Source organism: Notolepis coatsorum (assembly GCF_963971535.1).
Source record: "Notolepis coatsorum genome assembly, chromosome: 11".
NCBI classification, from domain to species: Eukaryota; Metazoa; Chordata; class Actinopteri; order Aulopiformes; family Paralepididae; genus Notolepis; species Notolepis coatsorum.
The window spans coordinates 32,847,017-32,867,079 of NC_140175.1; the positions used below are offsets into that span (position 1 = coordinate 32,847,017).

At 41.6% G+C, this 20,063-nt stretch overlaps 1 protein-coding gene across 3 annotated transcripts in view; it reads left to right on the forward strand.

The window, feature by feature from the left end:
* The window catches only part of gpsm1b (G protein signaling modulator 1b), a gene marked incomplete at its 5' end in the record, with an annotated part of 74,161 nt that overhangs the window by 25,266 nt on the left and 28,832 nt on the right, over window positions 1–20,063 (forward strand). For all 3 annotated transcript variants that reach the window (XM_084325243.1, XM_084325242.1, XM_084325244.1), the window contains 6 exons: window positions 564–706; window positions 2,125–2,248; window positions 4,772–4,887; window positions 6,662–6,817; window positions 10,483–10,591; window positions 12,681–12,795. In XM_084325243.1, coding sequence (XP_084181369.1) covers window positions 564–706; window positions 2,125–2,248; window positions 4,772–4,887; window positions 6,662–6,817; window positions 10,483–10,591; window positions 12,681–12,795 — 763 coding nt within the window. The remainder of the gene's footprint in view (window positions 1–563; window positions 707–2,124; window positions 2,249–4,771; window positions 4,888–6,661; window positions 6,818–10,482; window positions 10,592–12,680; window positions 12,796–20,063) is intronic.

Genomic DNA, 20,063 nt, shown 5'->3' on the forward strand with positions numbered 1-20,063 from the left:
CACACACACACACACACACACACACACACACACACACACACACACACACACACACACACACACACACACACACACACACACACACACACACACTTATGCAATATGTTTATGTTCATCTCCCTCATGGTGTTTATTTTTGTCTTTATTGTTATTCTTTTGTTGTCTTGTTTAATATTTTTATCTTTTTTGTTTATGGATATATGACGATAAAATTGTCATCTTTCAATACTATTACTCAAGAGAATTCATATTTTTTTGTAGAATCAGTTTTATGCTTCTCTTTTTGTAACAGTAACGTGACACTTGATTTACAGTCAATTTACCTCAATACACACTGTAGCTCCATACATATATACATATAAATACATACACACACACACACACACACACACACACACACACACACACACACGCACACGCACATGCACACACACACACATATGTACATGGAAATGTGGGGAAATGAACGAACATGTTCATCCGCCCACCCACAGACACGGACATGGAAGCGTCTTTCCCCTTCTCTCTAACCTTCCTGCCTCTCACCGTGTCTCTGGCTCTAGGTGGGCGAGGCGCGGGCGCTGTACAACATAGGGAACGTGTTCCACGCCAAGGGCAAGCAGCAGCTGTGGGGCTGCACCCAGGAGCCTGGAGACCTGCCGCCTGACGTCAGAGACACGCTGCAGCGAGCCACCGGCTTCTACGAGTGAGGACTCACTGACATGTATACACAGACAGACAGGACACAGACAGACAGGACACAGACAGACAGGACACAGACAGACAGGACACAGACAGACAGGACACAGACAGACAGGACACAGACAGACAGGACACAGACAGACAGGACACAGACAGACAGGACACAGACAGACATGAAGACAGGACACAGACAGACAGGACACAGACAGACAGGACACAGACAGACATGACACAGACAGACAGGACACAGACAGACAGGACACAGACAGACAGGACACAGACAGACAGGACACAGACAGACAGGACACAGACAGACAGGACACAGACAGACATGACACAGACAGACAGACACACATGCATACACTGTGGTAATGCCATGGTAATACCACTCTCTGATGATGTCATGGTAATACCACACTGTGATGATGTCATGGTAATACCACACTGATGATGTCATGGTGATACCACTCTGTGATGATGTCATGGTAATACCACACTGTGATGATGTCATGGTAATACCACACTGTGATGATATCATGGTGATACCACTCTGTGATGATGTCATGGTGATACCACACTGTGATGATGTCATGGTAATACCACACTGTGATGATGTCATGGTAATACCACTCTGTGATAATGCATGCATGCATTCACTTACACACACACACACACATGCACACAACCAACACACACCACAAATACATACATACAGACACACACACACATACACAACCAACCCACATGCATTGGGTTAACTTGCACACACACACACACACACACACACACACACACACACACACACACACACACACACGCACACACGCACACACACACACACACACACACACACACACACACACACACACACACACACACACACACACACACACACACGCACACGCACACTTCAGGGCTATTACCTCCTGATTAAAGCCCACTCACTCCCATTAGTACAGAGAGGTGATAGCTGCCAATGAGGGGGTTGATAAAACAGAGGCTCGTCTGTAAGTGACAGATTAAAGCTCTATTGTCTTTACCATCAAAAGGCTATTAGTTGAGTGCACACGGTCCCTCACGGCCTCACAGGCAGCCTGTCTGTTTGGTATGACAACTTTGCCAACGGGCAGCGCTTCACGTTGATGGCTACTGCTTACATAAGCATGTGTGTTATTTAACTCTGTATATGGAATAGAAAAACAACTAAAAAGGCGACCACATGGGATTTGCATGGCTTTGAAAACAGGCTCTCATAAGGGGGTTATTTGAAACAAAGGATGAAATCAGGGTTCCTGATGTTGAACACTATGCACTGAATCTTAGTCGACTTGATATAATTTAAATAGGTGATACCAGGTTGTAGGCCCTGTCCTGTGTGCCGTAGGGCTAAATACTCTAAATTCTTTCTACCCATGTCTCTAGGATGAACTTGTGTTTGGTCAAAGAACTCGGTGACCGAGCTGCCCAGGGAAGGGCCTTTGGTAACCTAGGCAACACCCACTACCTGCTGGGAAACTTTGTGGAGGCCATAAAGTTCCACCGCCAGGTGAGATGATTGTGGCTGCGTGATAATGTCATAGTAATACCATGCTGTGATAATGTCATGGTAATACCACGCTGTGATAATGTCATGGTAATACCACGCTGTGATAATGTCATGGTGATACCACACTGTGATGATGTCATGGTGATGATACCACGCTGTGATGATGTAATGGTGATACCACGCTGTGATAATGTCATGGTGATACCACACTGTGATGATGTCATGGTGATGATACCACGCTGTGATAATGTCATGGTAATACCATGCTGTGATAATGTCATGGTGATACCATGCTGTGATAATGTCATGGTGATGATACCATGCTGTGATAATGTCATGGTAATACCATGCTGTGATAATGTCATGGTAATACCATGCTGTGATAATGTCATGGTAATACCATGCTGTGATAATGTCATGGTAATACCATGCTGTGATAATGTCATGGTAATATCATGCTGTGATAATGTCATGGTGATACCATGCTGTGATAATGTCATGGTGATACCATGCTGTGATAATGTCATGGTGATACCATGCTGTGATAATGTCATGGTAATACCATGCTGTGATAATGTCATGGTAATACCATGCTGTGATAATGTCATGGTAATACCATGCTGTGATAATGTCATGGTGATACCACGCTGTGATAATGTCATGGTGATACCATGCTGTGATAATGTCATGGTAATACCACGCTGTGATAATGTCATGATGATACCACGCTGTGATGATGTCATGGTGATGATACCACGCTGTGATGATGTCATGGTGATGATACCACGCTGTGATGATGTCATGGTAATACCACACTGTGATCATATCACGGTAATACCACAGTTATCATATCACGCTAATACCACACTGTGATGATGTCATGGTAATACCACGCTGTGATGATGTCATGGTGATACCACACTGTGATGATGTCATGGTGATACCACACTTTTATCATATCACGCTAATACCACACTGTTATCATATCACGCTAATACCACACTGGGATCATGTCATGGTGATACCACACTGTGATGCAAGACCCCCCGCTTTTCACTGTATACTTGTATGCCGTGACAAATAAAACTCTTGACTCTTGACTTGTCATGGTAATACCACGTTGTGATGTCATGGTAATACCACACTGTGATAATGTCATGGTGATACCACGCTGTGAGAATGTCATGGTAATACCACACTGGGATCATGGAATGGTGATACCACACTGTGATGATGTCATGGTAATACCACACTGTGATCATATCATGGTAATACCACACTGTGATCATATCATGGTAATACCACACTGTGATCATATCATGGTAATACCACACTGTGATCATATCATGGTAATACCACACTGTGATCATATCATGGTAATACCACTGCCACACATATTTTTAAAGGGGACATATTATGTATCTTTTCATTAATTTCGAATGACTTCCTTGAATCTGTGGATGACGTTTGTTAAGTTTCTGCAAATATACTAGTCTAAACTAATTATTTATTTTCCAGCATCTCTTTCTTCTCTTGTATTGAACACAGTGTTTTTGGTGGGTGAAGCAACAGCACATTTTAAATTAATTATTGTCTTATACCTGCCACACCTAAGAGTAAAAAAAAAACTTTACAAACCAGGCAGTACATTTAGTTAAGCAGCGTTGCTTGCTCCAAAAAGTACAAGTAATTGATCAATCAAAGCTAATTCATCCCACTATGACATCAGCAAGGGATAAGCACTGATCCATTGGCTTAGGTTTCAGAGGGTTGAAAGTAAGGCCAAGTTAACCAAGGTCAGGCCTGCGGAGCCGGTAGAATTACAACTATGGTCTAGTTGAAATGCAACCCATGGTTCTATTTTCACTCAGAGATATAAATTACATTAGAAATAGGCCTACAATTGAATAGAAATCTTATTTCATTGAAATACCTCCAATTAATCATTCATATTTATAAATAAAATTTGATCTTACATTGATTTGATCTTACAAGATTTCATCTTACATTGCACTACTTTTATTGTCTTATTTATCTATTCTTATGTCTGCACTTTATGCATTGCTTTTATTCTGTCAACTGTATGCTAATCTTATGCCTATGTTCATGTTATGCTATTTGATGTGAAGCACTTTGAGCTGCCATCCATGTATGAAAGGTGCTATATTAATAAAGTTATTATTATTATTATTATTCAAAGAAATATAAAAAAAAAATGAATGTTGAAAAAAGAGCGGGTGGGGGATTTTGTCTCATCAGGGTAATCTTGTCAATATGGTATATACCGTATGTATAATTGATTATTGGTTAAACTATGAAAGGAGGAGCAAAATAAAGACCCCCCCCCCCCCCCCCCCCCCCAAAAAAAAGAGAAACCCTCGAGTGTATTATCATAAAAACACCCACACTTCAGATGAAGAAGATGATGATGATTCTGTCCTCTCACTGGCAGAGAACAAGGCTGGTGAATGAATGAATACAGGCCAGGCCTCAGCTGACATTGATTTCCTCTGTCGTTCACAGCGGTTGTCCATCGCCAAGGAATTCGGTGACAAAGCAGCCGAGAGGCGGGCCTACAGTAACCTTGGCAACGCTCTGATATTCCTGGGCCAGTTCAACACTGCCACAGAGTACTACAGGTACAGTAGGGGAAGAGAGAATATGTGCTGCCATCTAGTGGATGGAAGATCCACTTTAATGAGACACTGTGGAGTGTAGGGTGTAAAAAGTAACTACTTTTACTCAAGTATTTCCATTTAGGAGATTGGAGAACATTACTCTTTTACTCCACCCTATTTCAAAAGTAATATATTATGATGCTACTTTTTACTCTGAGAACCCTGCAATCAGGGTTCAAATACATTAAATTAAATTCACCCAAGGATCCAGTGCAGATTTGAGGGGAAGCCGCCCTGTGTTTACTTTACTTATTATCCTGGTTTGTTTGGATTCTTATCCTCACGCTTCATTCTCTTCATTTGACACCTGGATTTCCCTACTGGGATTAATAAAGGTTTATCTTATCTTATCTTCTTCTTATCTTCAATTACTTGTTACATTGAAGGAAAACATTTAGCATACAACGCACGTAACAGGTTGATGAAAATAACACACTTTCATAGTTCAAGCTTAAGTATTTTAAAAAGAAGTCATAAGAGCCTATGTAACTGGACCACCACACTATTTTATATATATAAATATATATAATAATATAACCTTTAGACTTGAGATCTAATGTTTCCAGCCACCAAAATACAAGACCGTCATACCGAACACTTATGGTATTTTATAGACGCCTTGCACAGAATGTTTGTATAGTTCTCTTTCTTCCAACATGGCTGCCTGTAAACATTGGTAACCACTTTCTGTGCAGTGGAAGAGTAGGTGAAACACTGGAAAAGCATGATTTTACTGTGACTTGTTTACAAGATCCAGAAATAAGACATCAAATTATAAAGTTACTGTTGATATATTTATCATAATCAACACATAGCAATCATTGTTTTCCCCATGATGGCAACAATTATTTCTTCCAGCATGGAGGAACAATGGGCATTGTAAACATTTTTACTTTTCTTTTACCAGAACCATTACCAGGGTATTTACACTTTTTTGTTATGTTTTATTATGAGAGAGAGAGAGAGAGAGAGAGAGAGAGAGAGAGAGAGAGAGAGAGAGAGAGAGAGAGAGAGAGAGAGAGAGAGAGAGAACCGTGACGCAGCACGTTACGTGGTTTGCCACTTGGGCGCCCCGGTATTTCCATTTCCATTTCTATAGTAAAAGACCTGTGACCTTTTCCCACCGTGATTGGGACCATGTGCTGTATAATTTTTAAGATATCTGATGATGTATCCTAGGATGTTTTTTTGTGTGGATTGTAGGACGAGATTTTAGGATTCGGGTACTTTACTGGTACAGCTGTGGAAACTCAAACAACCTTCTCTAGGTTCTCCGTCTGTCCTCCTAATCCTTACTGCCTCTGTCATACGTTCTCCCTGCCTCCTCAACCACCATTCTAAGATAAGATGTTAAGATATGTTAAGATAATAAAATATAAGATATGTTAAGATAATAAAAGATAAGATAAAACTGTATTGTCCATTTACACAAAATGTGTCTTGCAGCACATGCTCCAACCAATCAGAATAACAATATACAGCATTCGATAACTGTATAATGATCACATGCTCAACAATCGTCAACATGACGCAACCTATAAAGGCATCTTTTGAGAATGTTCTCTTACTTTCTCATGTGCTGAAAAACCCACCTGACTGTTAATCTGTTTAACCTTCCCCTCCTCCATTTCTCCACATAATATGATTTTACCGCTCTCTTTTTAACCCATCCATCATTCTCTCCCTCTCTCTCCCTTTCTCTCTCTCTCGCTCGCTCGCCATCTCGTTCCTGCAGGAAAACGCTGCAGTTGTCCCGTCAGCTGCGGGACCAGGTGATGGAGGCGCAGGCGTGCTACAGCCTGGGGAACACCTGCACCCTGCTGCAGCAGTACGAGAGAGCCATCGACTACCACCTCAAACACCTGCTCATAGCCCAGGAGCTCACTGACAGGTAGGAGCAGGCAGGGCCAGATTAAGAATTCAGAGGCCTCTGGGCCAGACTCTTGTGGAGGCCCCCACACACACACATACACGTGCACGCACGCACAGTGGCGTTTTTATATGTAAAACATTGGTGGGGCAGCCACTAACCAAGGCTACATACCAGGCAAACTACAGTAATCAAAATGACAATAATCGTTGTTCGCAAATTTCGCCACCACATATCAGGCATAGGCTACAGGTAAGCCTGCATTGTTAGTCGTGAAAGCAAATTAATCTGTCCACGCTGAATTAAACCCTCTATTTTCCTCAGATTTTCCTTTTTTTGGATTTATCCATGGTTAGCTTACTGGGGGGTCGGAAACTCAAGATTAGCCACTTGCAGACGGCAGGGAGAGGCACGGGGTGTGACGTACTGTATTTTAGTTGATGAAATATTTTTGTTGACTAAATATTTTAGTTGATGAAATATTTTTTCATTTCAGTGTCACAGTATGACATCGATCTCCAAAATAAAAATAAAAAATAAATTATAACAGTAAAAATAAAAAAGTAAAACAAATAATTTTTTTGGAGGCCCCTCGCCACTAGAGGCCCACGGGCCGCGGCCCAAACGGCCCGGTCGTTAATCCGGCCCTGAGCAGGAAACCATGAGCAGCACCTCCAGATGGATTAATGTATTTCTGCATGCGGTTTTGGGGTCACGGTTCGGTACGAGTTATGTACAACAGGGAAAAAAGCAACAAAAATCCCAAATGCATAAGGCTAGTTTTTTCTTCCGTTTTCTTTTCTCATTTCTTTTGAACAGACAGTAGTGCACGTTTTACTTAGTTCCACCTAGTGTCGTATTAGTTCAGATATCAAGATGAGATATCAAGCAGTAAACATAACAGTGAACATACAGTACACAATGGTTTTGGCCATGTCTGCTTTGGTATCTAGGGGCTTAGAAGCAGCAGGGATAAGTAGTTGTTTTTTTCTGTCTGGCTCCGGTGATTGGCACATCAGAATGGTAACGATATATAAAATGAGCTATCGAGATCAGAAAATAGCTAGCTTACGTTATCGATATCGATACTGTACATTGAATTTACAATTACATTGAATTTGTACCAAATAAAGATGATCAGAATAAGTGAGGAAATAACATTTGTATGGTACTGATGTAGCAATTACAAAGACAGCTGAGCCCCGGACCCACGCAGAACTGATATATGACCAGAACATGGTTGGCCCTGGGAGACGCAGACCTGAGTCGTGCCGTTTTTCAAAGTCGCTCATTACAAGTTGTCTTACCTTCTCCCCTGGTGCTGCCTGACCGTGGCTTTGCCAAGAAAGTTGGTAATAAAAATCCACATTTTCAGTTTTTCTTCTTGCTGATTGAAAAAGCATGTGTATTCCACTTGTTATTTTGGCTTAAAGGAACACGCCAACATTTTGGGAAATTAGCTTACCGTCTTCTCCAGAGAGACAAGAAGATAGATACCAGTTTTCTCTGGGCGGCTACGTGGCGTAGTGGGCAAGGCGCTCGCCACAAATGCGGAGACGCTGGGCTCGCCCAGCACTCCACATTGCTTTCAGTTTAGCTGGTCGTTCATACTAATACACATTGGCCGTATTAGGGGGTGGGAAACTGATGGGTGGGGATCGGGCGTTGTGGACAGCGACTCCTACAGGTCGGTTGGTGCGCCTGCGCAGTAGAATCAGGAAGTGTCGGGGGCAGCGTGAGCCTCCCACGCGTTACTCCTCGCCACTGAGAGATCGAGCTGCGCAGGTGAAAAGATGCGACTGCTGTTACCTCAAGTACCGGAGGGGACTTGTGCTATGTATGACTTAGTCCACATTGCAGCCGGCTTGTGGGAGGCAAGAAACAGCGTTCGTGACAGGGGAGGGTTGAATTGGATGATACGAAATTGGGATGGGAGAAAATATAGAAAATGGGAGAAAAAGTGGATACAAAAAAATATATACCAGTTTTCTCTCTGTGCGTTCAGTAGAAAGCTATCTGGCTGCATGTTAGCCTAGCTTAGCACAATGAATGGAAGCGGACATGGCCGGTTAGCCTAGGAATTGTCCAACTAACACCTCTCCCGAAGGCTAACCGGCCAGGTCCGCTTACATTCATTGTACTAAGCTAGGCTAACGTGCAGCCAGATAGCTTGAACGCACAGAGAGGAAACTGGTATCTATCTATCTTTTTGTATCTATTCTCTGTATCTATCTTCTTGTCTCTCTCTGGAGAAGATGATAAGCTAATTTCCCAAAATGTTGGCATGTTCCTTTAAGTACACTTGCTGTCACGGATGACATACCGCTAATGATTCCATGATGATATGCTACTCGTTTAGAATCAGCTTTGCATTCTTGCACATTGTCTGTTATCATGCATGTAGCATGATAACAGACATAAAGATATATTCGACATTGCCATTTATTTAGTACTGTTTGTGGGTGGATGTACCAAACGGTGATGTCTGTACCATTAAGTCATGGGACGAATACACATACCGTTACACTCCTAGTAGAAATACACTTTCAACACTTAATATAATAATAATAATAATAATAATAATAATAATAATAATAATAATAATAATAATAATAATAATAATAATAATAATAATAATAATAATAATAATAATAATAATAATAATAATAAACTTTATTTGTATAGCACCTTTCATACAGAAACTGCATCTCAAAGTGCTTCACAACAGAAAACAGACATAAAATGAGCAGACATATAAAATCACAGTTTTTCACATTAGGTTCTAACATCCCAACAGGCAACCTTGTTTATGGTTTGATTCAGTTTTAAATAGACAATAATAAAAAGAGTAAGATAAAATAGACTGAGTAAAATAGTGCAATAGTGCAGTGCAATAAAATAATAGAATAGATACAATATATATATATATATATATATATATATATATATATATATATATATATATATATATATATATATTTTTTTTTTTTTTTTTTTTTTACAGTGCAATAAAATAGTTCTGGATTACTGTTCAACAGTTCAAAGTCATCTTTACCTTCTCTGTTTGGTATCCACAGTTTAAAACTTGACAGTCTTCCCTCCTGTTTTATACCCATTTTGTCCCTTCGAACCTCCCTCAGGGCGCAGTTCCCTCTCTCAGGGTGCAGTTCTAGGCCTGGGTCCTACACAGTTTTAAAGCCTGACAGTCTCTTGTTTGATACCCACACAGTTTAATACCTGACAGTTTTGAACCTGTAATAGACAGAGTAAAATAATACAGTGCAATAAAATAGTAGAATAGAATAGATAGTAAAATTATGCAATAGGATGGACCGAGTAAAATAGTGCTACAGTACAATCAACAGTGGAGTGTATTAGAAGGCTATGGTGAAGAGCTTTTAGCGTATTACGTTCTTAGCTTATTTTTGAAAATATTAAGAGATCTAGCTTCCATAATGTCCGTAGGTAGTTTGTTCCATAACTTTGGTGCATAGTTTGCAAAGGCTGCATCCCCGATTTTCCTTAGACTGTGGCTTGGAACCTTCAATAGACCAGTAGTAGATGGTCGCAATGTTCTAGGTTATATACTAAGAATATACTTTCAATATGGATTTTTACTTGAGCACACAAGCAATTCTAAAACAATTCTTAAAGAGAAATGTGTGTGTGCTTTCCCTCGTTGTCAGGGTGGGAGAGGGCCGAGCCTGCTGGAGCCTGGGGAACGCCTTCGTGTCTTTGGGCAACCACCAGCAGGCCCTCCACTATGCCCGCAAGCACCTGGACATCTCCACAGAGGTGAGTTGGACAACCACCTTCATAAACCAGTGGTATATAGCGGGGGAGGAGGTCAGAGAGGTAGGGGGGTTGTTGAGAGCTTTGAAGGTGATGATGAGAATGCCAATGGAGGTTGTGGAGGACAGGTGTGATGTGGGCAGCATGAGTTTAGGACATATTGGAGCTCATTGAGGATGTTGTTTGATGAGCGATACGGGATGCTGTTGCAATAGTCCAGCCTGGATGAGATGAATGCATGGACCAGTGTTTCAGCGGTGGAGAACGGTGGGGAGGGTTAGAGACGGACAATGTGGTAAAAGGCTGCTTTGGTGATTTTGTTTACATGGGGGAGGAATGAGAGGGTTGGGTCGAGTATGAGACATCTCCACAGAGGTGAGTTGGACAACCACATTCATAAACCAACCAGTGGTTCTCAACTTTTTCCTGCCAAGGACACCCAAATACACACAATAGGCCAGGGACGCATATTTTTGTCCTAGGGACCCCCATTTGAGACATCTGTTGTTAGATAAAAGTAAATTATATTATTCCGGAATTCCTGGCTTATTTAAATATCCTGGCTCCTGGGGATGGGATGGACCACAGTTTGGACAGCTGTGTGGTTTTGAAGGTGGGTAGGGATTCACATTATTTTATGGCTGTGGGTAGGGTGTTCCACATTGTTCTGGCATAATTGCGAAACGTGTTTAGTTCCTTGTTTGTGCCGAATCTGGGTTGAACATGATTTGTGGTCGTGGAATTCACTGACCTTTGGGAAGTATTTCGACATGTACATGGGTATCTTAGTGGTGTAGTGTATCTTGTACACAAGGCCCATTGCAAGCTGTTGTACTCTGTCGTCTACTCTAAGCCATCCTAGGATGTCAAAATGGGCCGGGGTGAGGTGGGTTTTAGGATTAAGATCAAGCAGTAGTCTGACTAGTTTGTTTTGTGATGTTTGTAGTCTTGTTTTTTGTGCCTTTGATGTGATTTGGTACCATGAGGTGCAAGCATAGTCATAGTACCCTTGATTGAGTGCTCCTGCCAGAGTCTTCAGGGTATTCTTGCTTGCCAGAGAGGAGATCCGGTACAAGAATCTTGTTCGTTGGTTGACTTTTTTGATTACATTGGTTGCCATTTTGTCACAGGAAAGATTTGCCTCTAGGATGGAGCCCAGGTATGTAATTTCATCTTTCCTTGTGACAATATTGTCACCCACTGTAACAGAGAAGCCGTTGGCCTTGCTGAGTTTGTTATTTGATCCAAAGAGAATGGACTCTGTTTTACCCAAGTGTAATGATAGTTTGTTATCAGATTCTGCCAAGTTCAGAGCGGGGGGCTTTTTCAACCTGCAACTTGTCCCTGTCAGAGACCAGCAGGGCTGAGTCGTCCGCGAACAGGAACAAGTTGCAGTCACAAGCTGATGACATGTCATTTGCATAAATTAGGAACAGTAACGGTCCTAGTATGCTTCCTCGTTACACAATTAGTAAATTGCTTTGGATGAAAGCGTCAGCTAAATTACTAAATATAAATGTAAATTCGATCTGTCTTCACTGTCGGTGGGGAGATAACAGCGGAGAGAGTGAAACCTATGATCAGAATAGTCATTATGTAATCTCTCATTGGGCTGACTTCTAGTGAATACAATTGTAGTGAAATCAAAGTGTTCCTAATCCTCGTTTTCTGGGGACCCAATGGAACCCTCTCAAGGACCCCGGACCCTGCTTTGAGAACCATTGATATAAGCACATACTGCTATTCTTTGTTTAACAACAGCACCCCCCCTCCCACCCACTATACACAGACTTGGCTGACAGATGGAGCACGTTCAGTGCTAGACTAAGACTCCCAAGATGTAGCACTGAACGGCACAGGACGTCCTTCATTCCGACAGCCATCAGACTTTATAATGCATCACTGTGCCTCACTGCATCACAGAGCACAGGCTGACAGTACTATCAAATCTTCCTGGACTTTTCCTTTACTTTTAAACCGACATAGTACAAATTTACACTTACTGTATATTTCTGTATTTTTACTGTATATTTTATATTAGAATGTAACGTAGGAACTCTCTCTCTCTCTCTCTCTCTCTCTCTCTCTCTAGATCGGGGACAGGAACGGTGAGTTGACAGGCAGGATGAACGTGGAGCAGCTAATGGAATCTTTGGGGGTCACCGAGAGTGACCTTTCACCCTGTGGCTCAGAGTTCGAGATGCAAGGTGAGAGACTATAGGAGCCCAGATCTATAATCACAATTCTATTCTATAGTTTTGAAAAAACATAGTTGTCAATTTGTCGTAGTTTCAAGTCTCTGCTTAAGCTGAACACCAAAGAGACAAGACTCTAGTGATGATGTCACCAAGAAACAAATCCCGGGGCTGCTCCATAGACGGTGAATAATGGGGCAACCTTTATCTAACCTTTTATTTAACCAGGTCTCATTGAGATTAAGAATCTCTTTTGCAAGAGAGACCTGGCCAAGACAGCAGTATTTCAAACATTCATCACAGTTACAGATGCTGGGCGGCCGGGTAGCGCAGCGGACTAAGCGTCTGTCTACCACCACAGAGACAGTGGGATCGAATCCAGCTGTGGTGCTTCCGGGTTGGCCGACCGTCCATACTAACACAATTGGCAGTGTTAGCGGGTGGGAAACCCGGCGAGGGTGGGTCCTGGTCGGTGTAAACAGCGACTCCTACAGTTCGGTCGGGGCGCCTGCACAGCAAGGGAAGGATCTAGGAGAAGTAGTGTGACCTTCCACACGTTACACTCTCCCAGTGAGAGTCCGCGCTGCCAGGTGAAAAGAAGCGGTGGGCTGGGTACACATGTGTCGGATGAAGCATGTGATAGTCTCCGCCCTCCCGGACCGACGGTAGGGGGTAGAGTGCGCAATGACCAGGAAGGGGATTGGGAATTGGCATAACGACTAACATTGGGATGGGAGAAAAACGGAAAAAGAAGAGGAAAAAAGATAATAAAATTAAAAACAGTTACAGATGCTACAATATAAAATAAATGCAGAATAAATACATTGAATGATGTCATACGAAACACGTTACAAGTCAAGTGTTCAAGGTCAGGGTTAAAGGAAGACTTCTAGGACAGGATTTCAGTACCCACTGTGATTCTATTGGGATATGGGTACACATACTGATCCAGAGCTATAAGCCATACATTTTTTTATATAACTAATGTGGATGCAATATCTCAAACAAAACTTCTTTGAACCCACAAAGTTTGTCACTAATTCATTGTCCACGGATCTACTCCAAACGGTTTCGCTTGATGACATCATAAATTACAAGTCCTGATGCTCTGATTTCCAGTGGTAGCACAATAAAAAATCTGTTTTAGGGTGGATTTTCTCCTTTAACACATTCAGCGCTAGGGATTAGTCTGGTCCTTGTGGCTAACGTGCCACGTTTCCATAACATATTTTCACTGTGTCACTATGTTTGGAGAGCTATATCTATATTCTATATTATAGCTATGGAGACAATACTATAGTCATTTGACAGTGACTTTCTTCCGTCGAACATGCAAAAAAGAGATAATTTTTTCATGCATACGTTCGTGTGTTATCCCGTGGTGAATATAAGTATAGTTTAGGAGTGATCCGGGATAATTCCTGAAACGCTGAGTTATAGGGCGCTACGTGTATTCTACTATAAGCATTGGCGTTTCTTGCCTGGACACGCTACTATTTCCAAATAAAATGGTATTATTATATAATATTATATATTTATTATATTTATACTATTATTATTATAACTAAAAGGTATTATGTTTCATCATGAGTGCATGAAAGGGGGAGGGGGGGAACATTTTTTTATGCTTTGATGGCCAGTAACGACATTCGTGTTGAACACTACAGAAGCTGATCAGCTGGATCGATATGAAAACATTGTTGGATCAAGCTGAAATTGATGTCAGATAGTCCTTACCTTTGGTAGGGGATATTCCAAAAAGAATATTCCAATTGTCTGATCGCGATTTCCAGTATTGGTGTCCATCTGGTCCCGGACATAATTTGGCACAATGCGTTTAGAAGTGGTCGGATGAAGCGATTTACTCAGCTCCGTCTAAATATAGCGCCCGGAGACATTTGAGTGTAGGTTAGATATAAGGTTTCAAAGGCTGGCAGGATGCGGCCGGTATTGCACTCAAAATCCTTTCCTATGGCAACACGAGGTCAGTGGATGAATAATGAATACAAATATCGAATACAAGAAAAAACTACCAAAACCCGAGATATCTCTGGTCTGGCGTCCAACGCATGGCGAGTTAACACGACTTATCTCGTGTTTGCCGCCGAATGTGTTAAAAGCACCTGCTCCTGGGTTATTGTTTTTAATATATTGCAGAAAAGTGAAAGAAAACATTTGTTAACATTTGCTGGATCACGCCAAGCAAGCTAGTGGAAGATAATGTGGATCAAGCATTCTGAATTATCCATGCCTCCTGTGACTTCCACCATCACATTCTGAGAAGTATGCTAACAAATGCTAATAGTTTTTGCTTCCCATGTCTCAAAAAACAAAACATTGGTACAAGTGCTTTTTGTACAGAGTGAAATGATTCAAAGTGTATGGCAAATAAAGATAGGCTTCTTAAATTTTTTTTTACTATCCCTTTAAGCCATGTTAAATGCAAGTATGTTCAAAATGTATTATATAACAACACTTATCTGGGTTTAGTTGGAGCGGTTTGTTTGAGGTGTGGATGCAAACTGGACCAAAGGCAGACAAAGGCATTATTTCCACAGCTGGTCATTTCAAAATAGCCAAATAATGTTGTGATACTAAACAAATACCTTGCATGCATAATACATTATGGAGAGTGAATTGGAAAATGTATAGTATTTGTGCAAATGTGTGCAAGCCAAGACACTTGAATACAATTTCTGACTAGAGATGGTCCAAATGGACTTGAATAGTGTGACATAAATGAGTTCAAAATACTTCTTAATTCAAAGGATTATTACAAATGATATTCAGATTCACAGAAAGGTGAAGTCCCTCAATGGCTTCTGCTCTGCCTCAATATAAAATCCTATATCCAGTCTTCACAGACAATTTAAAAGGTTCCTTCTGGCTTTCAGGCCTCCTGCCTCAATATAGATTTCATACTCACTACATGCAGATTTCATCAGTGGTTCACCCCGGATGTGGAGACGATCTCTCCTATCTCTCTCCAGACTCAAGCCTTTTATACTCATAACTCGCATAGCTTGCTGACAACAAACTATCATTACACCTGGGTAAAACAGAGTCCATTCTCTTCGGTTCAAATAACAAACTCAGCAAGGCCGACGGCTTCTCAGTTACAGTGGGTGACAATATTGTCACAAGGAAAGATGAAATTACATACCTGGGTTCTATCCTAGAGGCAAATCTTTTGTGACAAAATGGCATCCAATGTAATAAAAAAAGTCAACCAACGAACTAGATTCTTGTACCGGATCTCCTCTCTGGTAAACAAGAATACCCTGAAGACTCTGGCAGGAGCACTCATTCAAGGGTACTACGACTATGCTTGCACCTCATGGTACCAAAGTACCTCAAAGGCGCTAAAAACAAAATTACAAACATCTCAAAACAAACTGGTCAGACTACTGCTTGACCTTACCCCTAGAACCCACCTCACCCTGCCCACTTTGACAACCTAGGATGGCTTAGAGTAGACGACAGAGTACAGCAACTTGCAATGGGCCTGGTCTACAAGATACACTACACGACTAAGGTACCCATGTACATGTCAAAATACTTCCCAAAGGTCAGTGAATACCACGACCACAACACCAGAGGGAGCTCCACAAATCATGTTAAACCCAGATTCGGCTCAAACAAGGGACTAAACACGTTTCGCAATTATGCCACATCAATGTGGAACGCCCTACCCACAGCTGTAAAGGAATGTGAATCACTACCCACTTTTAAAACCACTCTCAAGGAGCACCTACGGGAGACGGCAATTCGAAACTGGCCCCTGTAAATGTCCTAACCCAACCCCCCCAATGTACACGTCCTAACCCAGTAATAAACAAGACCCTCTTCTTGGACCAAGTAAGGTTTCGTCGATAATCCAATGTACAGTTACCCCCACCCCGCCTACCCAATCCCCCCCCCCCCCCCCCCTCCTCCAATGTACAGTCAAATTGTTTTTTTTTTAACTCTTTTTGTATCACAAACAGTACTGTATTTGTAAATCTGGTATGTCATAAATGTATAGATGTAGCAGTACTGTTACTGTCTATCTGTATGTCATGTATGTCATATATGTTATGATGAATTGAAAATGGGGGACCCTGATGTAAACAAGACGAAAGTCTTTCTCTGGTCTGCATCCCCTTAACAATTGTGTGTATTGAGCTGTACTGTATTGTACAAATTCTGCAATCTGTTCATAACATTTTCAATCAATCAATCAATCAATAACTGAAACCCCTTCTTCCTACTCTTTACCCAAAGATAATTGGCTTCCATCTATCTCATATCCTGGTCCTTCTGTCCACTCACAACTCTGTTTAGCCTGGTGATGTAGCACTGTTGAAATGCACCCCCTCCTTTTCTGAAAGCTGGCAGGGGCTAACCACGCCTGCTCTTTGCTCTGTCAGCATATGACCCCTGACCTTTCCCTACTTCTCTTCCCCGGGTTTCTTCTCCTGAATTCTGAGAGCCTGATGATGAGTCAACTTCTCTGGTGATTCTATTTACCTGCTATTACAAAATGACCTCTGACCGCTGCAAATGGCCAAGCCAGTTTTAACAATCACCCGCTGTCTTGCCAGGGGACCTTAGAATATATAAGATAACATCCCTGACTTCACTTATTCTCAACATGGGCGTTGTCTCTCACAGACCCTGACAAATTTAATATTAACTATTACCTCTAACATTCTAAGCAGTGTTAGCTGTTACCTGACTTTTTCTATCAATGTATTCAATGGGTCTCATTCACCAACATTGCCATAAGATTTCTCTTACGGCAACCATCTTGGAACCACCTAAGACAAACTCGCCGACAATTACACCCACGCGTGGAGAGCCTGTCTTAAGTGGCTAAAAACGATCCCAGCTGCGATGGCCACAATGAGAAACGTCACTCATTAGGGCTGTCCCCGACTAAGGATTTGGATGGTTGACTATGATTGGCCAAAATTTGCCGTTAGTCGACCATTGGTCGACAAAAAAAATCCTTATCATTCCATTTGGGCTGTGGGGGGTGCTTAATGTCTGAAGGAGTCGACTGAAGGCTTCTTGTCCTCTGCAAAAGCATGCCATTGGTCCACTGATGGATACATGTTGATATTTGTCTAGTCTAGTGTGTTCATCAGATGGGTGAAATCCTCTTTCAGTGCCTCTGTGCCTGTTTTCGTAGGCAGTTAGCCTCTGGTATGCGTGCCATTAGCGTTAGCCACGCTTCTAGGCCTCTTTTCTTTTGGAAAGAATAAAAAAAAATATAAAAAAAAAAATGAAATTATAATATAATTTTTTTATATTCGACTAAGAGGTTGGCCAGTCGACTACGGCTCCTTTCGACCGATTAGTCGACTAATCGATTAATAGGGGTCAGCCCTATCACTCATTGACAAACATGAGCGCGTGTTCGCGTTTACTTCATTTGCATACAGACACGCCTCCGGCAGCTCCTTATAAAGCCAGCCAACAGAGCCGTGTGCAAATCAAATCCCCAAAATTACGCGTTCGAAGAGAAGAGTTAGGCGCACCTGCAGGAAAACGTAGAGCTAATTACAGCAATGTGGAGATGGAAGTACTCCTGCTGGGAGTGAAACGGAGGAAATTAATAGTAGCGTCAGCACACACACACGCGCGTACTGTATAGTCTACGTGCGTAATTAATGAACACAGTAGGCTTATATTAATAATGACATCTCCACAGTGTCGGGCGTGAACGGACCAGACTCCACAGAGTCGTTGCGCACAGGTGTCCCACAAAAGGGTGCTTGGCATGTTGGTTGACATCGACCTGCATTAAATGTAGTAAACTGCCATGAGAAATGTAGGAAATTTGTATGCGGTGGTAAGCAGGGTGGGTGATGCATAGCTTCACAGTCCTATATAGGCACGCTTAAAGTATAGATACAAATACAATATAATATAAAAAAAAGTACAAACACAAGATAGTCCAATGATGAGAGTCCAGTGATATTAGTCTCTAGTGCAAAATACAAGATAGTCAGTACGGTGATGTGAGTCTCTAGTTCTCAAGTCCCGAGTTGTGACAGTGATAGTTCTGGCAGCAGATCCGGCCACCCAAGCTACTATATCTGTGATCTCCTAATAAAACAAGTCATTAGAATAATATAAGCCTACTGTTGATTCATTACGCAGGTATACAGTGTGTGTGTGTGTGTGTGTGTGTGTGTGTGTGTGTGTGTGTGTGTGTGTGTGTGTGTGTGTGTGTGTGTGTGTGTGTGTGTGTGTGTGCGCGCTGAACAGGTGGCCAGGCAGGAGCGATCAAAACGGTATAAATATGGAATATTAATACAGTCTATTCCACTATAGATATATCCACGCGATTAGCTTTCTTATTCTTTTCTTATTTATTTATCCACTGTCATTTCAATGCCATAGAATGCCGTCTTCAAGGGGCGGCTGGGTGGCGCAGCGGAGATTGTGCTCGTCACCAATGCGAGAGACTCCGGTCTCGAATCCAGGTGTCAGCATTGCCTCCGGCAAATTTGGGATGGGAGGAAAAAGCACAGAAAAATCAGGCGGAGAAAAAGAGGATATATAAAAAAAAAAAAAAATGCCGTCTTCACCCGGATTGTGTAAGCCTAGGGTGCAGAGTTGACCATTTAAATTTTATTGCTCACGTTTCGCATAAAAGGTACATGCCTAAGTAAATGGAAGATTGCTCCACTTCTGCAAGGTCAATTTGCATGTTCTTGGTATCTAGGAACATCTAGGGACCTGGGGGTATGTATTTCCAGTGTCAGAAATATTGTGTCTGTTACTAGGCGGAGTAAATTGTAATGAATAAATTAATTATGATTAATTATGATTTATGATTTTGATGATGATGATCAAAAATGTATGCGGGGCACGAGAAAATGCTCACTGAGCTCATTCACCACCTTATTGAGATCATGTGTACAAAAAATCTAAGCAAATGAACCGCGGGAAGATGATTAAACAGAAGGATTTGTAGATACAGTAATTAATGATAATCGACTTTAATTATAAATTCATATTTGACCTTGAACTTGACCTTATTATGGCCAAATCATGCATCTATGGATAGGGAAAATGCTCCTTTTTCCAATGGCAGGGTTGAATCTGGATTTAGTCATTTCTTGCGGTTTTTACGATAATTAGCATTTTCCGATACATTTGTATTTCCGATAAAACATATAAAACATCGGTAAAAATGAAAATATACACTTTGACTACTGTTTTTGATAGGGTTATGGTCTTTACTTTTGGCTACAAAAAAAATATTTAAAAACATTGACCTCTTAACA